General features: G+C 39.6%; 1 protein-coding gene across 7 annotated transcripts in view; it reads left to right on the forward strand.

The window, feature by feature from the left end:
- Window positions 1-12472, forward strand: part of LOC111149242 (peroxisomal biogenesis factor 5 like) — a 224514-nt gene extending 212042 nt beyond the window's left edge. For 6 of the 7 annotated variants that reach the window (XM_022506202.1, XM_022506224.1, XM_022506216.1 and 3 more), the window contains 6 exons: window positions 942-1085; window positions 4064-4134; window positions 5410-5607; window positions 6253-6418; window positions 6809-6966; window positions 12177-12381. In XM_022506202.1, the coding sequence (XP_022361910.1) occupies window positions 942-1085; window positions 4064-4134; window positions 5410-5607; window positions 6253-6418; window positions 6809-6966; window positions 12177-12381 (942 nt within the window). Of the gene's footprint in view, window positions 1-941; window positions 1086-4063; window positions 4135-5409; window positions 5608-6252; window positions 6419-6808; window positions 6967-12176 lie in introns of all 7 variants that reach the window. The other variant, XM_022506234.1, reaches the window with a different exon arrangement.
- The last annotated feature ends 9979 nt before the right edge of the window (window positions 12473-22451 follow it).

The following is a 22451-nucleotide window of genomic DNA, read 5'->3' on the forward strand; positions in this document are numbered from 1 at the left end:
ATTTCCCTCAGATATTTCCAATTAGAGTTTAACTTGGGACAAATCTCGAAATTCAGTTATACATATCAAGGCCCTCAAAATAGTTCATAGCCTTTAGTCTAATAAATCCCTCTAGAAGTCTATCCTAAGGTAATAATCATAGGCAGACAAAGATTTGAGCACAAAGTTTTCACTGTAACTTTATTTATGAAAACAAAAAAATTGAAAGTAACCTGAATGTCCATCAGTAGGACCTTGGTTAAATAAGTTTTGGCACAATGCAAATAATTTTAAAAACTAAAACTATGTGGGGCTTAAGCTACAAGACTGTATATGAGCTTATTTGTTTAATTTATATATTCATGGAAAAAGATCATTTATACTTCTGTACAATTTAAATTTTTTAAAGAAAAGACCTATAACTTTAAAACACGCATTCTCAATGGGGCAAATGTAGCCCCCCATAGGACAAAAACTGGCTCAAGGAGTAGGAAGGTAGAGAAAATGGTAGATGGTAGAATGGTTTGTAGCCCTCCAAAGAGTCACAGCACATAAGCAGATGTACAGCGTGTGGCTTTAACATTTCAGGGGGATGAGTGGTAGCACTTAGCAAAAATACGTCTAAAACTCTGTATTTTTTAAATCTCAGGGGGAAATGGCTAAAGCAAAAAGAGCAAAAGAGTAATAGTCAGAAAACAAACCCTAAAATATTAGCAGAAATACGTTGTGGCACGATGGATAACTTTTGTTTCTTTTTATATTATTCAATAACAAAATAATATCATCCAAAATTTATATAATGAAAATGTACTACCTTCACAGGAAGGGGAAAAAACAGTGATATTTAAATAAGTTAAATAATTAAAATAAATTAATTAAATTCAAATTCAAAAAGAGCTCACTGAATATCAGAATGAAGAGATAAATCAATAGATCTCATAGTTCCCTTCTCCATTTTGTAGGGATATTACTTTCACACTGAAAATCCCTTCAAGGACTGGCCTGGAGCATTTGAAGAAGGCTTAAAAAGACTGAAGGAAGGGGACCTGCCCGTCACCATTCTGTTCATGGAAGCAGCGATTCTTCAGGACCCCGGAGATGCAGAGGTAACATATTCTCTTCATCTTGCTTGGCTCACAAAGTGGCTGCATGTGAATGAGGGACCAGGGATGCCACAGAGCTCTCTTGGGCTACATTTGCATCAAGGAAAGGCTCCCAAAGGAGTTAACCTGGCTTACTCTGCTATATGTTTAAAAGTTAAAAATAGGTACCTGTTCTCTAACCAAGTCAAATGTGCAGTGTCCACAGTGCCCCAAAATAAAAGGGCGGGGACAAGAAATGACAAACCAAAATTGTCAACCTGGAGGTTGAGCAATAGTTTTCAGGGGGCAGTGTATAGTCTTGTCTAGGACTAGAGCCACACCCTACCCCACCCTTGTCTCATTCAACGTTTATTGAACAATATCTTACTGTGTCCCAAGAAATGTGCCAGGCTGGGAAAATGGAACTGTTGAAAAGATACATTTGTGTTCTATCTGGAGAGACAAGTCAATAAATCAATGCAGCGTAATAAATGCAATGTCAGAGTATGCACAGGCTGCTATGAGAGCAGAGAGCAAGGTTTCTGAGCGGGCTTTCCCCTCCAATTAAATCCAAATTTGAGGTTTGAAGGAGGGGGCTTAATGAAAGACAGCAGGGGCATCAAGGTGTTAAGAGGAAATGGTTTGTGTGTGGGCAGTGGGGCATGACACATTATTCCAGGGGGCTGAGGGGAGAAGACAATGATGGGAGAGGAGGTAGAAAGAGGTGGGTAAGCTTCGGAATTTCATGAAAGCCAGGGGAACCACTAGGGAACTCTACTCAGCAGAGGGTACAATCAGATTTCCATGTTCGAAAAATCCCTTTCTCTGTGGTGTGGAAGGTGATGGAGACAAAGGCCAAGAGACCACTAAGAGAGGCTTTGCCATCCTCCCTTAGTCCACTATGTTTCCAAACCTGCAGAGGTCTGTAATAGGATAGTGGTAGGTGTAAAGTCTCCTTTTTTAGTTTGGGAGTGATTTTCAGTAATCGTCTCACAAGGACTAATCCTCATAAGGGATTTGCAGAAATTCTAGGGAGGGGTATATATGGTGCTGAGACAGCATTATAGAGTAGTAGTTAAGCTTCTAGGCTCTGCTGTCCTAAATGTGTGGGTTCAAATCCCTGCTCTACCACTCATGAGCCATGAGCCATGTGGTCGGAGACAAGTCATTTAAACTGTCTCAGTTCCATTTCTTAATACATAAAATGGAAGTCACAATTATAATAACTATCTCATTGGGTGTTGTGAGGATTAAATTAGTTCATGCAAATAACGTGCTTAGTTCGTGTCTAGTACATCAGTAATTAGCCTTCATTATTATTATTGGTTGTACTTAAAGTTTGTATAGAAAGAATGAGTAAACTGATTACTATGTTAAATCCCTGGTATCTCGTTAGTCAAAACACTGACAGTGGAATGAGATTGAACTGAGAATTGGAATGTGAACCGAAATATTGGAATTTTTAAGAAGATACATGAATCACTACAGAAGAGAAAGTCATTACTTTTCTAGAAAACTATAGGCCATCCCCCCAAAAGAATATCATCTTACATTTCTAAATGCTATGGTGTTTTCAAGTGTATTATATAATTTGGCACAATAATCCTGGAAGGTTAAAAAAAGAAGCATACGTTATTATGTCAGATTCATAAATGAGAGGATTAAGACACTGGGTAACTAATGGATCCCAACCAAGGACTCAGGGTTTCTGAATCTTGAAGACTCCAAAATCAGATAAAGGACGATCTGTGAACAGTGAAAATGACACCATGCTCAAAGGCTAGCGAGAAGCCACTAGAGAGTGATTGTTTCATCAAACTGAAGAAGCATTCTAAGATGTATGGAGAGTGAAGTCAACATCAGGGCTTCTCTGTGTATAATCGATAGATATAAAAGAATAACTGATATTTGGAGGGGAAATAATCAGTATTTTCATGAGTTTATATGGCATGGGTAATAAAAACTCAGGATGATAAAGCCAATATAATTTTTACAGCATTTGAGGATGATTCTATGTATCGTCGTATAGTTTTGATTTCAAATGTCTGTAGGGGTAGTTATGCACTCCCCAAACCCCTTTAAAGGGTTTTTAAAAATTGATATACCCCCATCCCCAGCAAATTTGAGGACAGTATATGTAATGAGAGGTTTTGTTCATGGGGTTGTTCTTGTAATGGTGTGAGAATTATTGTTCTTCTAAATATATAGGGAGAAATTTGTTATGCTAAAAACTTTCGTTCCAGATATGAAAAATGTTATCTGCTTGAAGATATTCTTCACATTGTTGACAATAGCAAAGGACTGAAACAACCTTACAGTAATAGGTTATTGGTTGAGTCAACAATAGGGTATCCACCCAACAAAATTTAAATTAAAAATTATAAGTATAAGGATTTTGTAGAAACATGAAAAGTGTTTATGATGAAATATAAAGTATAAGTGTAGGCTATAAAATTATGTATGTATTATATTACATTTTATATGTGCTTTAAGCATGTTAACAGTGATATTAGAGCTATGAACACATTAGAATGGAGAGTTTTGTTTTTATTTTCCCTAGTTCCTAAAGTTTCTATTAGCTCTTATAGTAACAGTCAGACTTGCATCTGTACAAATTGATTTCATTTTGTACATCTTGAGATTCCTTGCTATATAAAGTCCACACTATTCAGCAATATTTCTGGGTTATTTTCCATCCCTTTTCCTCACAAATGCATACTTTCATATAATTATCTTTTGGTTTTAAGGCACCTAGTACCGTAAAATCTCAGATACTCAAATGTTTCTATGGGTCACAGGAGAGTAAATACTGAGAATGTGTCAAAATGTCAGAGGATCTTGACCCAGATGTCAGAAGAGCCTTTGAATAAAGAAATGCTTATGATATTTTTCCCTTTTACAAGACTGTCGAGTCTGAGACAGGTTGTTCTGCATGGAGGGATCTAAAGCACAGGAATGAATCTGCTTCCTCTTGCAATGTTGACCTCAGTTGTTTTTTGTAGGCATGGCAGTTCCTTGGGATAACCCAGGCAGAGAATGAAAACGAACAAGCAGCTATTGTCGCCCTCCAGAGGTAGATGAAGCTAAGTGCAAAATCATGGGCCGGGTCACTTGCTGTTTTTGCTATCTTTGACCCTTAGGTACATTGTAAAGAATTTGGCCAGGATAAGTGCTGAGATGCCACATTGTACTTAGCTGTAGGAAACAAGAATCTATGAAGAAATAATGTTCCTAAATCGCAGTGTTTTGTCATCTCCAAATCAGCTGACCTTCATTGACACAAATGTGACTATGTCAAAAGTGGTCATAAAATAGGCTCAATATATATATAGTTCCTCTTAACTTTCTAGCCTTCTGCAGCATTTGAAAGTTTTCCTCAGAAGAAACATACTCAAAATAATCTCAGTGTAATTTTAGCTCCTTGTGTCTACAGAGACTCTCCTGAGAGAGTTTCAGTGACAACCACTGAGCCCATGACTAAAAGTCTAGACTGCTTTGGGTGGATGTAGCATCACACTTCACTTAATTAGGGCCCTCTGTGTACCCTGAAAAAATCACCCCTACTAAATCAACTTCCCCTTTCCCTATACAACATACAGTCCCTCTATAATTTCTCCCTAAAGCACTGATGTAGGTACTGTCTAGGGCTCTCTACTCTAAGTCTTTTCCAGCAACTACGAGCTTCATTATCACCCGGGAACTTGTCAGACCCGCCCAGTCTCGGTCCCACCCCAGGCTGACTGTATTACATCCTCTGCATTTAGCAGATCCCCAGATGATTCTCATGCATCGCCAAGTTTGAAAGGACCCTGCTAGAGGCTAGTGAAATAGCATGAGGGGGAGCAGCTGTAGCCTGTGCCCTGTGTAAAGCCACATCAGTAGTCTTTTAGAAACACAGGACTCTCCCTCTCCTTTTTAAAACACTATACAGCCTTTCATCTCTGCTGAATCAAATTTACCTCAAGTCAGTTTGCTTTGTGGATATGATACATTTAATACATCAATAGTAGAGCGGCACTAAAACAATGCTATCTGTCCTCATGAAATGAACTCCTAAGAAATTTTGTGCAAGGATTAGCCACCCTTTCTATGGTTGTAAACCATTTATTAAGTTACTGGACCTAGCACTCATCAAGATGAGTTTTAACTTTCTTAAAAATATACTTAGATCCCAATTTTCACATAAATAAATACGGTATTTTCCAAGGACTTAACATAAACTTAGCCATGCTTTTGCACCCTTTAATTAGTAACAACCCCAAATTTTCTAAAGAACTGTTAGACTCTAGCTCAGAAAAAAATCTGAAATTGGCTATTTATTTACCTATTTATTTATGCCTTCTTGCAGGTGTTTAGAATTACAGCCCAACAACTTGAAAGCTTTGATGGCTCTGGCCGTGAGTTACACTAACACGGGCCATCAGCAGGATGCCTGTGAGGCTCTAAAGAATTGGATTAAGCAAAACCCAAAGTACAAATACCTTGTGAAGAGCAAGAAGGGATCTCCAGGCCCTACCCGGAGGATGTCCAAGTCTCCAGTTGATAGGTATCCTGCTAATTAAATTACAGTCAGCGGTCAACACCCTGTTACACAATTAGGCACCTTAAGGGTAATTAACAAGCCTCACCAGCAGCAGGAATGCTAGAAGAGCAACTCTGATGACAAAGATTGATGCCGAGACCAGAACCAACAACTGGACACATGATCAAGATTGTGGGCACTCACAGACATTTTGCCAGAGTACCATAATTTAAAGCAAAAGGCTGTGTACATATAATTAACCTAAAATAAATTATAGAATGCACCAAGTTTCATAAAGCCTGAGAACTGACTATGAGTAAAAATGGAAGTCCTTCCTTCTAGGTGTTTTGTTTCTCTCAGCAGTAAATCAGGATGTTAAATTCATTCTCGTGGAGCCCTGTGGTTTTCCACATTGGCACGCATAGGGTCAATGGAACTGTCCTTGTGAAGACCTTACTTAGAACAGTCTGTTTCTGTGTACAAGGAAATAATTCATGAAAATCAGCAGGTATTTTTTAATGTGCAGTATTAATAGTCCTTCTCATTAAGCAAAGATATTTTAAGCATAATTTTTCCAGTCTGTAATGTTCTCTTGGAACAGAGGACATAATAGTAAATAATTTATGTTCAGACTATTTGGAATACACATCTCCACTTTTTCCCTCGTAGCTCTGTTTTGGAAGGAGTTAAGGAATTATATCTGGAAGCTGCCCACCAAAATGGAGATATGATTGACCCAGACCTACAGACAGGCTTGGGGGTACTGTTCCACCTGAGCGGAGAATTTAATAGAGCTATCGATGCATTTAACGCTGCCTTAACTGTTCGGCCAGAGGTAAGTGCACAACAAGAATCCGTAGGGTTCTCTGTTCAAAATAAGTTTCTCACAAGCTACACTTTGGACATTTCCGCTATCTCTTATTTCCCTGCATCCAATGGTTAAAGTGATCGGTACTAACAACATGCTACTGTGGCTGTTAATCCTCAAGTACCTCAAATAGAAACATGAATTGTCCGACAGCATCCAATGGTAGCTGCTCTTGGATGGACGAAAAGTCATTTCACAGAGCCGTCCATACCATTTTTTGAGTAATTCTCCACCATCATGGTCCCTACCCATGAGCCCTGAATAGATGTCTAGCCACCATGCTGCTTCTGCAAGCAATATGGGAATGCTCTGTCACTGTGGCTCACGCTGGTTATTGGCTCGGATTCTTTTCATCAGGACTATTCGTTATGGAACCGGCTGGGGGCGACACTGGCGAACGGAGACCGCAGTGAGGAAGCCGTGGAGGCCTACACGCGTGCCCTGGAGATTCAGCCCGGCTTCATCCGATCCAGATACAACCTGGGCATCAGCTGCATCAATCTGGGTGCCTACAGGTGCGGTATGGTCGTAGGCTGAGAATCAGTAGCCACGCTCAGGGCTGAGGTGGACTAACCTGAAAGGCCATTTACCAGTGAAAATACCTCCTTTTGTAGGAGTAGCCCTCCTCCTCTTGTTAAGGGAACAGCTGAACCTTTGCCTCCTGAGGCCTGTTGAAGTGGGAACAGTCTGCTTCGGTGTTTCTCCATCTTTGGAGAGTGGAAATTGCGTAGGGCATCTGGTGAATGAAGATTCTTGGGCACCTCCCCCTGCGATTTCCAATCAGTCAGCATGGGTTGAGGCAACTCTTTGAGAAACTTGAACTGTCCAACCCTTCATTTCCCAGGTAAAGAAAGAGAGAACCTTGGGGAGGAGAGGCAGGGCCACCCAGTAAAATGACTTAAGAAGGTCTAGGGCCAGCCTTTGGGCAAAGCACAACCAAAAGTCCAGGTTATCTAAAACTACTTTGCCAGTAAAGTAGTTAAAATTTTTTTTTAAAGAAATAAGTATTTTCTTTAAAACAAATGTTAAAAGGTGGGCTTATGGTTTAAAATGTCTTTCTTGTTTTCTCATTATTCTTCATCATCCGGTCTACATCCTTCCTACATTCTATTTTTAACTCATCAACAGGAATGAATGACCTTCATTTCTTTTGGGTAAGGAAAGTCTAGGTGAGGGATACCTGGGTGGCTCGGTTGGTTTGGCATCTGCCTTCTGCTCAGGTCATGATCCCAGGGTCCTGGGATCTAGTCCCATGTTGGGCTCCCAACTCAGTGGGTAGTCTGTTTCTCCCTCTCCCTCTGCCCCTCCCCCTGCTCCTGCTCTCTCACTCTTTTGCTCGCTCTCATTCTCTATCTCAAATAAATAAATAAAATCTTTTTTAAAAGTATAGGTAATTTTCTCTTCTTTTTCAACTTCTAAGTAGGCATTACTTTCACAACTGGAAAAAAGAAAACTGTTAGTCTTAAACTCCACAAAAAAACATAAACCCTTTCTCTTTCTCAAAAAGAGCCAGGCTTTTAGAATCAGAAAAGCCTGGGTTCAGATCACAGCTCTGCCACTTACTGGTTTCGTGATTCTGAGCCCACACCTTTTAGCCTCAATTTCTTCACCTGCTTTAAAAAAAAAAAAAAAAAAAAGTGGTAAAATAATATTCAGCCTGCAGGATCGTTGCACAGATTAGTTGTAAATTGCCTAAGCACAGAGCAGTAGTGGGCATCTGTCACCATGACTATGACAGTGGCCATCATCAGGAGTAACCCCATCATTATTTATTCAGATAAGTCATCAGAGAGCATCCTTTTGACATCTGAAGAGCCCCTGTTTCTGAGCTGTGTTTGGGGACTGTGTCAGGGGCAAACAGTGAGGTTTCAGAAACTGGTTGCTTCATTTATACTAAAAGAATCTTAGAAAGAACATTTAGTCACTGGATTACAGCAGTCCCCTAAGAGGACCTCGCTCAGGTTAAAGCCAGGAATAGCTGAGTGACTCCGGAGCAGCTGGTTTGCTTTATTTTCCAGACATTGTGAAGGGAACCACGGGAGGCTGGCCTCACAGCAGCCACACAAAGGGCCCCAGGGCACCTGCGTGGTCTCCTCCCACCCCAGCTGGCTAAGGCTGACCCTGTCGGGTTTGCATACTAAGTTCATTCCTGCTCTCGTCTCACTTTCCTAACCTGATTTTATCTTCACCCCTTCCAGTCACTTATTTTCTCACTATGTTGTATATATGTACTTTAGGAGATACCTTTGTTTGAAACAAGGGGAAGTGGAAGTAAGTATGTATGTACCTGTAGACATTAAATTCAATTAAAGGAGGCTTTTATAAAGCTTCCAGATGAGTCTTTCTTAAATGGAACTCCTCATTACAGTGTAGAAAACAATACTTGAGAAGTCAATAAAATACTTTCTTGGCAGGCAGTCACAGGTCTAAGGCTCACGAGGGTAACCGTTAGCTAGCGGCCGGAAAGGGTCGTGATAGGTGGAAATTCGCAAATCTACTGAGGGAGAATTTTTAATCCTCTAGATGAAAGTCACCTGTACAGGAGCAAATCAGTTTTAGAGTTGCCAAATAACATACAGAATGCCCAGTTAAATTTTAATTTCCAAGATACAGCAAATACACTTTCAGGTAAGTATTTCCCAAATATTGCATGGGACATGCTCATACTACAGGTAATGAACTGTTTACCTGATATTCAAATTTAACTGTGCATTTACCATTCTTGGTAAATCTGGCAACCTTGACTGCAAGACTACTTCAAAGTTTCAAAACACCTCAGCAGAGATTTGTGGGTCTTTTATTGTCATTCCACATGTGGAAAATCTTAAGTACTATACATTTCGCATTTTTTTTCCTGAGGAAAAAAGACCATTGAGTGAGACATCAGCTTTAAATGAATTCTGAAAATAAGTTTAACTTGAGGTGTAAGTGGATAGTTAGGAAAAGATAACCCTCCATAGAGATATGACTCAGGAAAAAAGCCCTGAGCTGGTTCATATTCTTTCATATCCACCGGAACCTTGGGACACACCCCTCACGAACACAGATGTCTGTGTATGTGGCTATATCCCTGGCTGTTTGTCATTGCACATTTTCTATAAAGAGTCAAAGGCAAGCCTTTCCCCAGTACTGTACAATTGAAATAAGAAGAAGAAATTGTTGGCAAGGAACCTGGGTGTAGTGTAAGATACTACCCCTCTGTCAGTAGGAGCTCCTAGAGTAGAATTTAGGCCAAAGAATCTTCACCTTCTCAAAAAGTGAGGACCTCATGGGGTGCCTGTTGGTTTCTGCTCAGGTCATGATCTCAGGATCCTGAGATTGATCTTGAGTAGGGCTCTGTGCTCAGTGCAGAGTTTGCTTAAGACTCCCTCTCCCTCTCTCTCTGCCCCTACCCCACCCACTGCTCGCTCTCGCGCTCTCTCTCTCTCTCTTTCAAATAAATAAATGAATCTTTAAAAAATAAAAAGTAAATTTTAAAAAGAGTGAGGACCTCTTTTTAATGAAAACATAGATCACATCCCCTTTGATGGTAATTTTTTAGTATTAATATATGGAGGGAAAGATACTATAAAATGAGGAAACCTTTTACTGAATGCATGTTATTAATCAAGACATACACGAACAGCTTATTCACACACATATGTGTGAAACATCTGAAAACTATGCGCACATCTACATGCACAATCTTCTGAGTCTCCCAAAAGAACTCTGTGTTCCCATGTTGGAGAACAGATTTAGACTCTCTTCATGGGAAAAACCTCACATCGCTCGGTAGGGCTAGCAAGTTAGACTATTCCATTTTTCCCCAGTTCCTTCAGAGACCACTGCCACACACCTGGGAGCTAGGAGTGGCCTGTGCCTGTGTGGGTTCCAAGATCTTCCTCCCCTGAGTTCTTACAAGTCTAGGATGAGGAGAAGAAAGGGAGTCATTGTCCTCTGAGCTGCCATCCTGTGACAAGGAAGCCAGAAAGGGCCTCCAAAGTAAACTCCACACATGCATCTCTTTATAAACCCTCTTCTCTCGCTTGATTGCTAACCCTCCCAAAGAAAGGACAGTTAGAACCCCACTCCTTTCCATTAGCCAGGTCGCCACACACAGTGCCACCGTCTCCCGATTGCCCTTTACTTCCCGGCGGATCTCATCCTATGGATGAACAAATGCCTGGACCACGTGCACGGACTCAGAAGTCCAGCCTCACTTCAGAGCTTCCTACCAGTTCTCACTCATGACTACTTCACAGGAGTACATGGGATCAAACGTGCGAGAAGCTTTTAAGGAGAGTGAAGCGGGCACAAATGAAAGCAGAGGCATTACTCTCAGCAGAGCCCAGTTTGTCAGATACAGAACACGTGCTTCCGGTGCCAGGGGTCCTGAGAGCGTAGACCCAGGAGCAAGAGAGCAGCTTGGGCTGGGAGGAGCTGGAAGGCCTGTGGGCAACATCTGACTCCGACTTCATGTTCTCAGGACCACCTTACACTTTTAACAGTTACTGAGGACCTCCAGAGGCTTTTCTGTAGATTCTATCGATATTTACTCTACTAGATGTTAAATGGAGAATAGTTTAAAAGATGTATTTAAACGTAGGAATTAACCACGTGTTAACATTATCTATTTATGAAAAATAATGATTCCCCAAAACAAAAACGTGCTCGGTGAGAATAGTGGCATTGTTTTATCATTTTTGCCAGTGTTTTTAAATATCTTGATTAATAGAGACATTCTCGTATCTGCCTCTGCATTCAGTCTACTGGGATTTCACATATCATGTAATCATTGGAAAATTCCATCATAGAAAATGAGAGCAATGTAAAATAACTTCTGGGGATTATCGTAGAACTGATTTTGACCTCATTGACACTTGGAGTTCCCCAGACCGCACTTGGAGAACTACTAATCTAACTTAATAAGAGCTTTCACATAAATGGATCCAACTGCACCTCACACAACAAGGTTTTAAAGTGGCTTCTATTCTTCCTATTACACAGTTGGGGAAACTGAGAATTGGGAATAGAAGAAATTAGGATTCTAAACCCAGACACTCTGGTAACAAATCAACTCGGTCCCAGTGACCTCCCTTATTTCTATCACCAATGGGAAAAATTAAACCACTTTGTTCTTTTTATTCCTCTCAAATTATTTATTTTTTTAAGATTTTATTTATTCATTTGTCAGAGAGAGAGCACAAGCAAGAGGAGCAGCAGGTAGAGGGAAATGTTGGTTCCCCACTGAGCAAGGAGTCCGATGCAGGACTCGGGCCCAGGACCCCAGGATCACTACCTGAGGTAAAGGCAGACACTTAGCTGACTGAGCCACCCAGGTATCCCTTAAACCACTTTGTTTCTGAGTAGGGTCAGATGCTTCTTCTTCAACCCTTGTTATATAAATCACATTTGCAAATGGATTAAGTCTTTAAATTATCCCTGAAGGTGGAGAAAAGCAGAAGCATTAATGAGTTAGCAATGGTTTCACTGTTACTCTTTCCGTCCCACAAGACAGTCCTAAAATAAAATTTGCTTTCCTTTTTCTTTCTGATTTCACTATACTAAACAATGATTCTTTTCACAAAAGAATAATGAGAGAATCAGAAGGTTGTTCACCTGATGATCTAAAGCACCACGGAGGGATTTAGCATTTAGGATTAAGAGAAATTAATCCATTTCATTTTATAAGTTGCTAAGTCGAACTTTGTTGCATTTTTACATGTCTATTTTTCTACCCTCTTAGAGAAGCGGTCAGCAATTTTCTCACTGCCCTCAGTTTGCAAAGAAAGAGCAGGAATCAACAGCAGGTCCCTCATCCTGCCATCTCTGGAAATATCTGGGCCGCTCTCAGAATCGCACTCTCTCTGATGGACCAACCGGAACTCTTCCAGGCGGCTAATCTCGGTGACCTGGATGTCCTCCTACGAGCTTTCAACTTGGATCCTTGAAGGAAAAGAAAGCAATTAAAAATAATAAATCCTTGTCTGTGTGATTGTACCAAGAAATGCAAAACTATTTTATTATGAATTCAAAAAAAAAAAAAAAAAGAGGACAAACCAGACGTCCAAAAGGCCATGGTGAGATAACGCAAGGGAATTCCTTACAGACAATGCCCAGGCTCTGTTCAGATTCAAAAGCACAAAATGTTCTATATAGCGTCAAGGTTGGGCTCAAAAGAAGAACTGAGAGACACAAAGACAAACCAAGATGAAATAACGGTGTGTGAATACTCTTCCCTACCTGCAAGCATACTCAAAACATGTCCTGTGGGGGGGTTTGTCCCCATTCGCAGCTGATACACATCTAAGGAACTTGCTCATGGGACACGTGGAGAAAGGAAGCACTGCCTCTGATCAGGGAATTCTGACTGTTTCTGAACTATCCCCCGCAACTCCCCCTTTTACAACATAGTTCAGGTCAAGGTGCATGCACATATATTAACTCTTGACTAAAGAGAGGCGTTGCTTAAACCTGTTCCAATTTTAACTTTTACTGTAGCCCTTCGATTCCAGAGAGGGAGCTTTGCTGGCAAAAGCAGTTTTTGCACTAGAAATTTTTGCTGTTCCCAATCAAAACTTTTCTGGGACTGTATATATGCACTTTAATATCTCATTTATGCCTTGCTGGAGTTTTGTTTCGTTGCTCCAATTTTTAACTTAGGGGTGAAAGACTTGAGAACTCGGCCTTGCTAGATCAATGGACCAAATAAAAATTCCTGAAAATAGTTTTTCATAGTGTAGAGTTTTGAAGGAGTTTTTCTTAAAGCAGGTATGACATTGGGTGTAAATAGGTCAAACACAGATTTTACTCTCATGCTTTTCTGGGACTGTATGAACTTAAGCAAGAGAAGACGTACCGTCCCGTCATGCATTCTCTGCAGGGAGGAATTTTGATGATAACGTGATTTCTATAGACTTAATATTAACTTGCTTAAATGTCATATTTTACTTGCTTTCTAACTGCCCCGCACACCAATATATTCCTTTTAAACCATTAATATTTTAAATAGTATTTCGTAAGAGTGATACATTTTTTCCTAAAAATTAAGTGTTTTCTTAGTTCCATAATAATCTGCACTGCACAGCCTTTTGCATTCTAAGTGATAGAAGATCAATATTTTCTAGCTGAATCTCACTGAATGTCAGAGGTTTACTATGAAAGATGCATGCCTTTTGGCTCTCATTTTGAATATTTATCAAGTATCAGAAATTTTCTGTTGGTGGTGGTTTTATTTAATTGATACATTCTGCTCACTTCTTAATGGTGTGTTGTGCCTGTTGGGGCTTGGTGATTATTTGGAATGACATCATTTTTTAAAAAATTAGAAAAGTTGTTTGCAAAATGCTAACCAAAATATAGTATTGCCAGTGTCCATTTCTAGCAACTGGTCCTGGTAAGTGGTCCTATTCTTCTTTGTCTTTTCTCCTTCCTTCCTCCAGAATCTTCCCCAAAGCAATCCAATCCCAACTTTTTCCTCACTTTCTTTGGTTAGTAGTAGCTGATTACTCTCATGATGATAGTTACCAAGCAAACAGCATTTGATCAAGACAGTTTAATTGACTGGGAAGTTAGCTTCTCCTGGGGGGAAAAGTGCAGGTAGAAATCCTCTCCTCTGTTACCTCAGAAGTCTCTCCGGTAGGAAGGGGCCTCAAGGAACCACAAAACCACAAGTCCTTGAGGTTTACGTACGTTATAACAGAGAGTTTTTTAAAGCTTATAAGGACAAAGAGTTTATCAAGTTTATAAGGACAAAGAGTTGAAGGCCCAATGGTGTGCCAAGCTTTCGTCTTTCTTGTTGAAGCTCACTAGGGCAAAGGTGGTGCCCCCCAGCTGGACAGCAGGAGACAGAGACATTAAGGCATTCACCATTGGGCAGTAGTGACAACCCAGTCTTTGCGTACTTCCCTCCAGTCTCAGAAGCAAACAAAGCTCAACAAAATTTTCAAGAATATTGTTTAGAATTTTAGAATCTTAAAATTCAGTCTAGGAAGGACTTTGGGGCCAGCCTCCAAGTTGATGGCAGCTGGCTGTTTAGATATCCCCAATAGAAGAGCATCCATTCTCTGCACATTCCTCCTCCCAATTTCTGCGCATTCACTGGCTGGCAAGCTGATTTGCATCCATCATAGTCCACTAGGAGCCTCTGAACAGAGGATTCAAACACAGGTTTCTGTTATGATGCCGTTCTATACTTTCAACAGTAACTGAATTTGCAATATTAACATGACGTCAGTTAACAATTTAAAGCCTAACAGTAGGGTAAGTGCAGGATACTTTAATTTGATTGTTGTTAAATGGTGGAAAATTTTGCAGCCCAAGTTGTATTTTGCTGTCAGAATACAAAGTGACTTCAGAGGAGAGTAGACAATTTTCCATTCCCATCATAATTTGATAATTTGCAGAACATTCAATAGGACTTTCTCCAGTATATCTAGAGTCTATCAGAACCAAGATTTTCATAGTGGTTGCCTCTCAGGAAGTGCAGAACTATTGCCCAAGATATTTTTCAACAATATTTTTAAATAAAATTAAGTAAAAACAGATAGTAAAAAACAAGTGAAAGTTTATAGAAATCAGAGCACCAACAAAAATTAGTAAGATGATAGAACAGTCTTTATTGTATACATTTTTAAGTATACACACATTCTTTTAAGGCAGAACTGTTTTGGGTATCTTACCCTGGTGATTTGAAATTGACATTTAAATTACTTCTTTCCATTTCAAAGGGCAAGGTGTCCTCATTTCCTTTCTGAGGCATCTGGAAAGGCTTTGAGTTTCTTTTTTCTTGTATTACTGAATATGTAAGCAAGCCTATGATGCCTTAGAGGATACTACTGTTTTACTGGAATGGCTGTTCAGATGCTTAGATATATCTTTCAAGAACTGAAAGCCAGTGGTCATTGCTGAATTTCAAAATATGTTATAGTTATGTCTAGGGGGCTGTTTCCACATGTTGCTGTACCTTAACAGTGGGGAAGAGGTAGAGGAATAAGGAAGAGAAAGAGCAAAGCATCCCCTTACTGGGCCCATCACACTGAGTCATCATTCCCTTTGCTTTCTCTGAAGATCGTTCCCCATGACTCCTGGAAAAAGAGGCAGCTCTTGTCCACCAGGAAACTTTAACAGAAAACTAGCAGCTGTGCTTTCTCAGCCAATCTGCATTTCAACTGGAATGGCCAATCAGTGATACTTAACCAGGTTGGAATGTCCAGGACACACTCACATTCAGAGTTTTATGCCAGTCTTCTTTACTGTAAAGAGAACTATTGTGTTGAATCTTGGGTCCATGTTTAGGAACTAAAACTAGATAAATCTTTCTAGAACATTCTTGCTATACAAGCAAGACTTGAACCAAACTATAGCTAGCCCAACATTTAACAGGAGCTCCTAAACTCTGTTCCCTATCCTTTATCCGTGAGTTCTTTGGGGATAGAAAAAGAAAACAAGATGGTCATTTTGTGTCCCTTCCTCATTTGCCCCTGAATCAGTTCCACAAGACAGGACTGCACTTTAAGTTCGTTGTTGCTGTTGTTTTACACCTTGAAATGATTCTGAAAGCATTCTAGAAACAGAAGGCTTAATTCGTGTGCCATCTTTTTCGAGGCCTCATATTTTAGAAATTGTTAAACGTGAACACACATGATTTCAACTTTATAAAATAATTTCAAATTCATTCCCTTTCCAGATTTTATTGCACATTTTCCCTGTCATCTCAGTATTTGTAGAACTGGTTGAAATTAAACTGTTTTGAACTAAGAAGTAGATATATATATTTTTTTAAAGAGTGTTCATAGATGAACTCTGACATAAGGTTTGTAAAAAGGCAATTTTTAAAAAATAAAACATATAACCTCAGGTACAAAATAACGCATGCATTAGTACTTGCAAATCTGCCTATTCAAATATTAACCAAAGCATGCAAGATAAACTCTACTGAATGTAAATTTACCCAGTGCATGATTAAGTCTCATAGGTTACCTTATTTTTCCTGGCTTCCAAACAAGGAAGCATTCTTATGAACTTTGTGTTAAAGTTGTACTATTTGAGTTTAATATCTTATCCTCGAGATTGTTTTCATGCTACCACACTGAACTTTACAGATATTCACACGTCTGGCGAATGCAGTGCTGCAGCCAGTGCCAAATGAATCTACTGAGAAATCCAGGTACTTAAACATTTAAACAATTTTTAAAAAACCAGTTGAGGCACAACAGATCCAAAGCTCCAACAAAGTCCGTGTGTCTGAATGCTACCAGACAAAAGTGTGTTGATTGCCTCCATACAGTTTTGGGTTCTAAATTCTGAATAGTGCATTTCAAATATTTTCTGAAATTCAGGAATAGGTTAGAAATACTGACATTCTAAAAAAGGTAGGGAGGTCAGGGTCATGTGAGGCACATGAAAACCATCATAAGGCAAAGTGGACAGGGGAACTTAATTTCCACAAATGTTAAGCAGTGTGTGCGGTGTTGCATCCTTGTCCTCAACATGGCCCCATTTCTATGATAAATCAGTGAACTATGTCTAAAAACACTGAAATTCAGGGATGATGAGGTGATTTCATGGTCACTCAGAACCAATTTGGAAGTCCTCTCACTGTTTTTTTCTGTAACCCTTGTTTTATGAAAAAAATACAGGCAAGAAGACCAGAAATGAAGGGAGCAAAACTCAGTAGGACAAACTTCTGTTAGTAACAGCTTTGTCACCATCCCATATACCCCCAAACACAGACATATAAGCTCAAAGACAGAAATCCTCAAACGTGCAGCAAAGACTCTCACGTGGAGGCATTAAACAGTTAAGAGGAGAAAACCCGGAAAACTAAAGTGTGAGGTTTACCAAACTCTCGTGTGGTTTTTTGCCTTGAATAAGGTTTCCACTACTGGCAACCTCTGCAGAAATACCAAAATAACGCACTCTGGAGACAAGTGCCCCAATCCCAGAACTGTGTTCTCAGGACCTTCTCTACAAGAGAAAAACAACTTGCAATGAGCAAAGTGTGATAGCAAAACCCTGCCAGGCTCCTGGGGACACTTTTAGAAACCTGCATTCAAAAGAATATTAAGATGAAAAAAAGGAACAGCAGGCAGTTCGTTGCTCAACAATAAAATGTTGTCTTTTTTTTTTTTCTTCGAATTTCCAGGAGAGGGGAAATGATATGACCAAAAAAAGACAAAAATGGTATGAGATATACATACACACTCAACTAGGTAGTCTGACATTTTCACTGGGAGATATAAAAATTTTGCATAGATACCATAAAAGAATTGTGCAATGTGAGAAATGTTTATGATTGAATATGTTGCCAATAGCTAAAGGAAATAAAGCAAACCCAAATTTTTACCGACATCCTTTCGGTTTCCCGCATATCACCTCACTGAAACCCTCTTCAACTTTCATTGCCCAGATTTGTTTACATTGGTTGGAAAAAAAAACCTGATTAGTTTAATAAACTTTTTACAAACTATAACAAGCATTTATTAACTATTTAGAAAAGACATTTCTATATATTTTGTATATCTATGAATATTGCATATCTAGTCTAATCTAAAGATATTGAGACAAATTCTTCTGTGATGCTTCTTTATGCTCAATAATGTTTAAAATCTTGGGATTTCCTTTTTAAGCTCAAATAGGTAACAAACATAAAATTTAACTTTAAATGTTTACATTGAGTTTTTAAATTAAAACCAACCCAAATTAAGTGACCTATAGTAAATTAATGACAATGGGGTGGGGGCATAAAAGTTATGGGCATACTATGTGATAATGTATCTGTGTATTTAGTGAAATATTATGTATCATAGCACAACTCTGTTGGATATTAAGGCTTCATCTTAGTATTTCCCTGCATTGCTCTTTGAAATAAAACTACTACCATAAAAACAACCTCTTATCATATTGATGTGTTTAATTTAATTTACTCCTTTGGCTTATAATTTACAAAGTACCAAGATTAAGGTAGTATTTTTGTACTATTATTGGAAGCATGCCTTCCCTTTTTCACATTACTAAACTGTATTTATATTTGTGCAATTTTAAACTATGTTTTCAAATAAACTTTGTCTGTGGCTTCAAGGTCTTTTGAGAAATCTTTCAAAATGGGATTTGGGGATCAGAACTGCTTCAAATCAAAATTAATCCAATTTGTACTACGGGTTAAAAAAAAGTCTTTTATTGAATATCACCACATATGATTTTGCATGAGTTATCTGGAAATTAAGAATGCATTTTTAGATATAAAACCAAAATTTTAAATCTCCCTCCTTTGTTAATTTTTTAAGAGTAAAATATTATTTAACCTGAAATTGGATTTTGTGATTTTTTTAGAATAAAAAGTATTAAAATATATTTCAGTTTTAGGGTCTGGTTTTTTTTCTTTTTTTCTTTTCTTTTTTCTTTTAATCAGTCAATAAATATTTAAGGTTCTACTACATGCACATACTGGTTCTGATATAGGTCAGTGGTAAGTAAATCAAATCAGACTTGCCCTTGAAAGCTTAGATTTCTGTGAGGGATCAACAAATGCATTAACAAATAAGAATGTCCTGTGCCAAAAAGTACTAGAAGAACAAGGCAAATAAGGTATTATGAGAGATACTGGTGGCTCCTTTATTTGTAGCTGATCAGAAAAGCTTTCTCCCAAGGTGACATTTGGACTGAGCTTTGAACAAGAAACCAACCAAGTAGAGTAGGGAACAAACATTCTTGGCAGAGCCAAGAGCTACATACAATACCAAGGCAGGAAGGAGCTTGCTGTGTGTTCAGGGAGAATGGAGTCCAGGGTGGCAGGGGCTGTGAGCTGGGAGACTTTAAGAGATGCCCTGGCGAAGCCAGAGGTTGTTGGTGGCCTTTCCAGAGAGCATAAAGTGTGGATTTGCCTCCAAGCACAAGAGGGAAACCCTTGAGACGGAAATTTCTGTTTCCAAAATGTTTACTAACGAAGGCCTTGAGTGGTTGGACTGACGACGTAGGGAAGAGGCTTGGGTGAAGAGAGCTGCAGAGGAAGCCTGAGCACCCCCTTCTCCCTCTTCACTGTCCCCTCTTGGTAGAAGCCAGCACTGAAACTTGGTGGAAGTTCATTTTTTCCTCTATAAAAACCAAGCTGTATGTCTTTCTTTCCCACTTCACTATTATTTCTACCCAGCGGTGAATTGTAGCGCCTCTCCCCACCCCTTGCGTAACTCAGATCTTTCTTATGTCTCTTACCCCTTTCTAAATGAGAATCACATTAATTTCCTCAAACAGCTGCTTCACTCCATGTATATACATAAAAGCAGCCCAAAGTTTGGAGTGTTCTTTACATTTCTTTATAACCTTCCTTCCGGTAGTGCCTTACTTGGTGCAGCATTTTCGGGCTCCCAAGGACTTACCCATTTTTGTCCTTACTTCTACCTCATATTAAATATTGCTGCCTGGTAATCATCTTTGTGAATCAGCACTTTGTGAACTGATGGTTAATTTTAGTATTTTGCTCTGTGGAACTAAACCACTTTACTCGGAGCAGGCCCTCTGCTTGGGCTTAGAAGGGTGGAGACCAGGCAGGTCAATCTTTCAGCCCAAGTTCCTTGAGACGGAAAAAGAAAGGAAGCTAACATTTACTGAAACCTACCATGTGGCAGATCCCTAGGCCATTGTTTCTACTATGCCATTTTAACCCTGAGGTGCACTCAGGTCCTCTGCTTTTCCCCTACTATGTTTCCAGTCCATAAGTAATATTACTGCAAATGATGAGCATTAGAGCAAAAACTGTGCCAGGTGAAAAAAAATCAATGTCTTACAGATTAAAAACTGACTAAAGATCACATCTACTATTAAAAACTACAAAAATTAACCCAGGAAAGGTAGGCTTGAGAGAAACTACCAAGACGATGACTATGAGTGCTCATAGTAAAATCTGCTATTGATTTAAAAAATGACCGAAGAGCAAAATCTCGACAAAATTAAGATTTGCAAAATTTGACCTGGTAAAGGAGGAGCTGGTGGAAATAATGACAGCAAAAGGGAATCTACAATAGCAAAAGTTTTAATAGGGAAAATCTGATGAGGACCAAAAGCTGATGACTCAGACTTCCCTCATAAGATTTACAGAATTGATACCAATTAAACTAATTTCATTAAAATAGAAAGGAAAATGTAACAGCCTAGAGAGAGAGTTCAACTCGATCACTATTTCACACTTTTTCTTCTCTCCTCAAACCTCCTACCTCTCCCATCCATGTTCCCTCCAAGCTGAGGATCTCACTTCTTACTTCCCTGAGCAAATTAAAGCAGGTAAGACAGAACTCTCAGACTCTCGGCACTCCCATCTCCTCACAGCCACAGCTGCACTCCTGTCTCTGCCTTCCTCCTGTCCCCACAGACAGGCTCCCCAGCCCCTGCCCAAAGTCAGCTCCCACTGGGCACCAGAATCCATCACCTCTTCCTGCTCAAGGGCGAGCAAACAGTGATTCTTATCTTTCCATCCTACATCTTCCTGTCAGGCACCACCACTTCTTTCCTTCTCTTTGTAGCAAAATTCCTCAGAGTTGTTTGCATTCACCTTCTGCAATGGCCTCCAAGTAGATCAAACTTGCAGTCAACTCATCTGACTTAACCTATCATCGTTATTTGATAGTTGATAATTTTTGCCTCTTTAAGACACCTTCTTCCCTTGGCTTCCACTTCCAGGCACAGTTCTCTTGGTTTTCACCCACCTTGGTGTTCATGCCTCTCAGTCTCCTTTGCTGGCTCATCTTCTCCTTGACCTCTTATATTGAGAGACTCAGTCCCTGGACCAATTCTTTTTCTTGTCCCCCCCCCATTGGTAATTAGACTCAGTCCCTGGTTTAAATGCCATCTAGCTACCAACAACTCCCAATTTTATATCTTCAGTCCAGACTTCCCTCTCAAAATCCAGACTTATACATCCAGCTTCCCACTCAACACCAACCATGGAGGTCTAATAGGCATTTTAAATTCCACACATCCCCAAATATACTTGTGATCATCTTTTCCCATCACCACCCTCCAATTCCACCAAGCCTTCCCTATCTTTGTTGATTGCAACTACATTCTTCAGTTGCTCAGAGCAAAAACTTTGAGGTCTCACTCCCTCACATGCCACATCCTGCCCATCAGGAAATCCTACTGGCTTTATTTTCACATGTATCCAGAATCTAACCATCCTTGTTAACTCTGCTGCTACCACCCCATCCATGTGAGCTATCATCCTATCCGACCTTTTATCCTTGCCCTCCTGTCATCTACTCCAGACAAAAACCAACCTCCTAGAACTTTGGTCAGATCAGATTAGTGCTCTGCTCAAGACCATGTAATGATTCCTGATGGCATTCTAGAGTCAAGCCCTTCCAATGACCTCCTGGCTCAGACAATCTGGCCTCTCTCCAAACTCCTTTCTCACTACTCTTCCCTTGGTTTTCTTCTCTCAAACCACACTGGTCCCCTTGCTGCTTCTCTGACATAATAGGTATGCTCCCCCACCCTGGAGCCTCTGCTCCAGTGTGTCCCTGTGCCAGGCATATCTTTCCCCCAAATACCCATTTAGATGACTCCTCCACCTCCTTCAAGTCTTGGTTCAAATCTCACCTCCAGATGATGCCTTCAGAGAGTACCCTATTTAGTACCACAGTCTGCACCTCCCACCCCCCTTCTGCTGTTCCTTTTTTCCATAGCACGTAATACCTTTTAACATATTATATAAGCTACTTATTCCTTGTTTAGTGTCTGGCTCTCCCTGTTAGAAAATAAACTCAACAAGGGCAAAGAGTCATGTCTACTTTGCTTACTGATACATTCTAAGAAAAACAATGCCTGGCATATAGATGTTTAATATGTATTGAATGATGAACCATGCTATATAGATTAACAAAATAAACTGGATTAATGAAATTAGAAAAATCCTTTGGGAAAAAAAGTCATTGATGTTGGTATAATTCTGACTCTTTAAAAAAAAAATTTTTTTTTTCTAGTCTGAAACAAAGGGTCAAAACCTCCATAGGGTCAAAGTGCTATAGGG

Source organism: Enhydra lutris, unplaced genomic scaffold (assembly GCF_002288905.1).
Source record: "Enhydra lutris kenyoni isolate GAN:26980312 unplaced genomic scaffold, ASM228890v2 scaffoldscaffold2, whole genome shotgun sequence".
Lineage (NCBI taxonomy): Eukaryota > Metazoa > Chordata > Mammalia > Carnivora > Mustelidae > Enhydra > Enhydra lutris.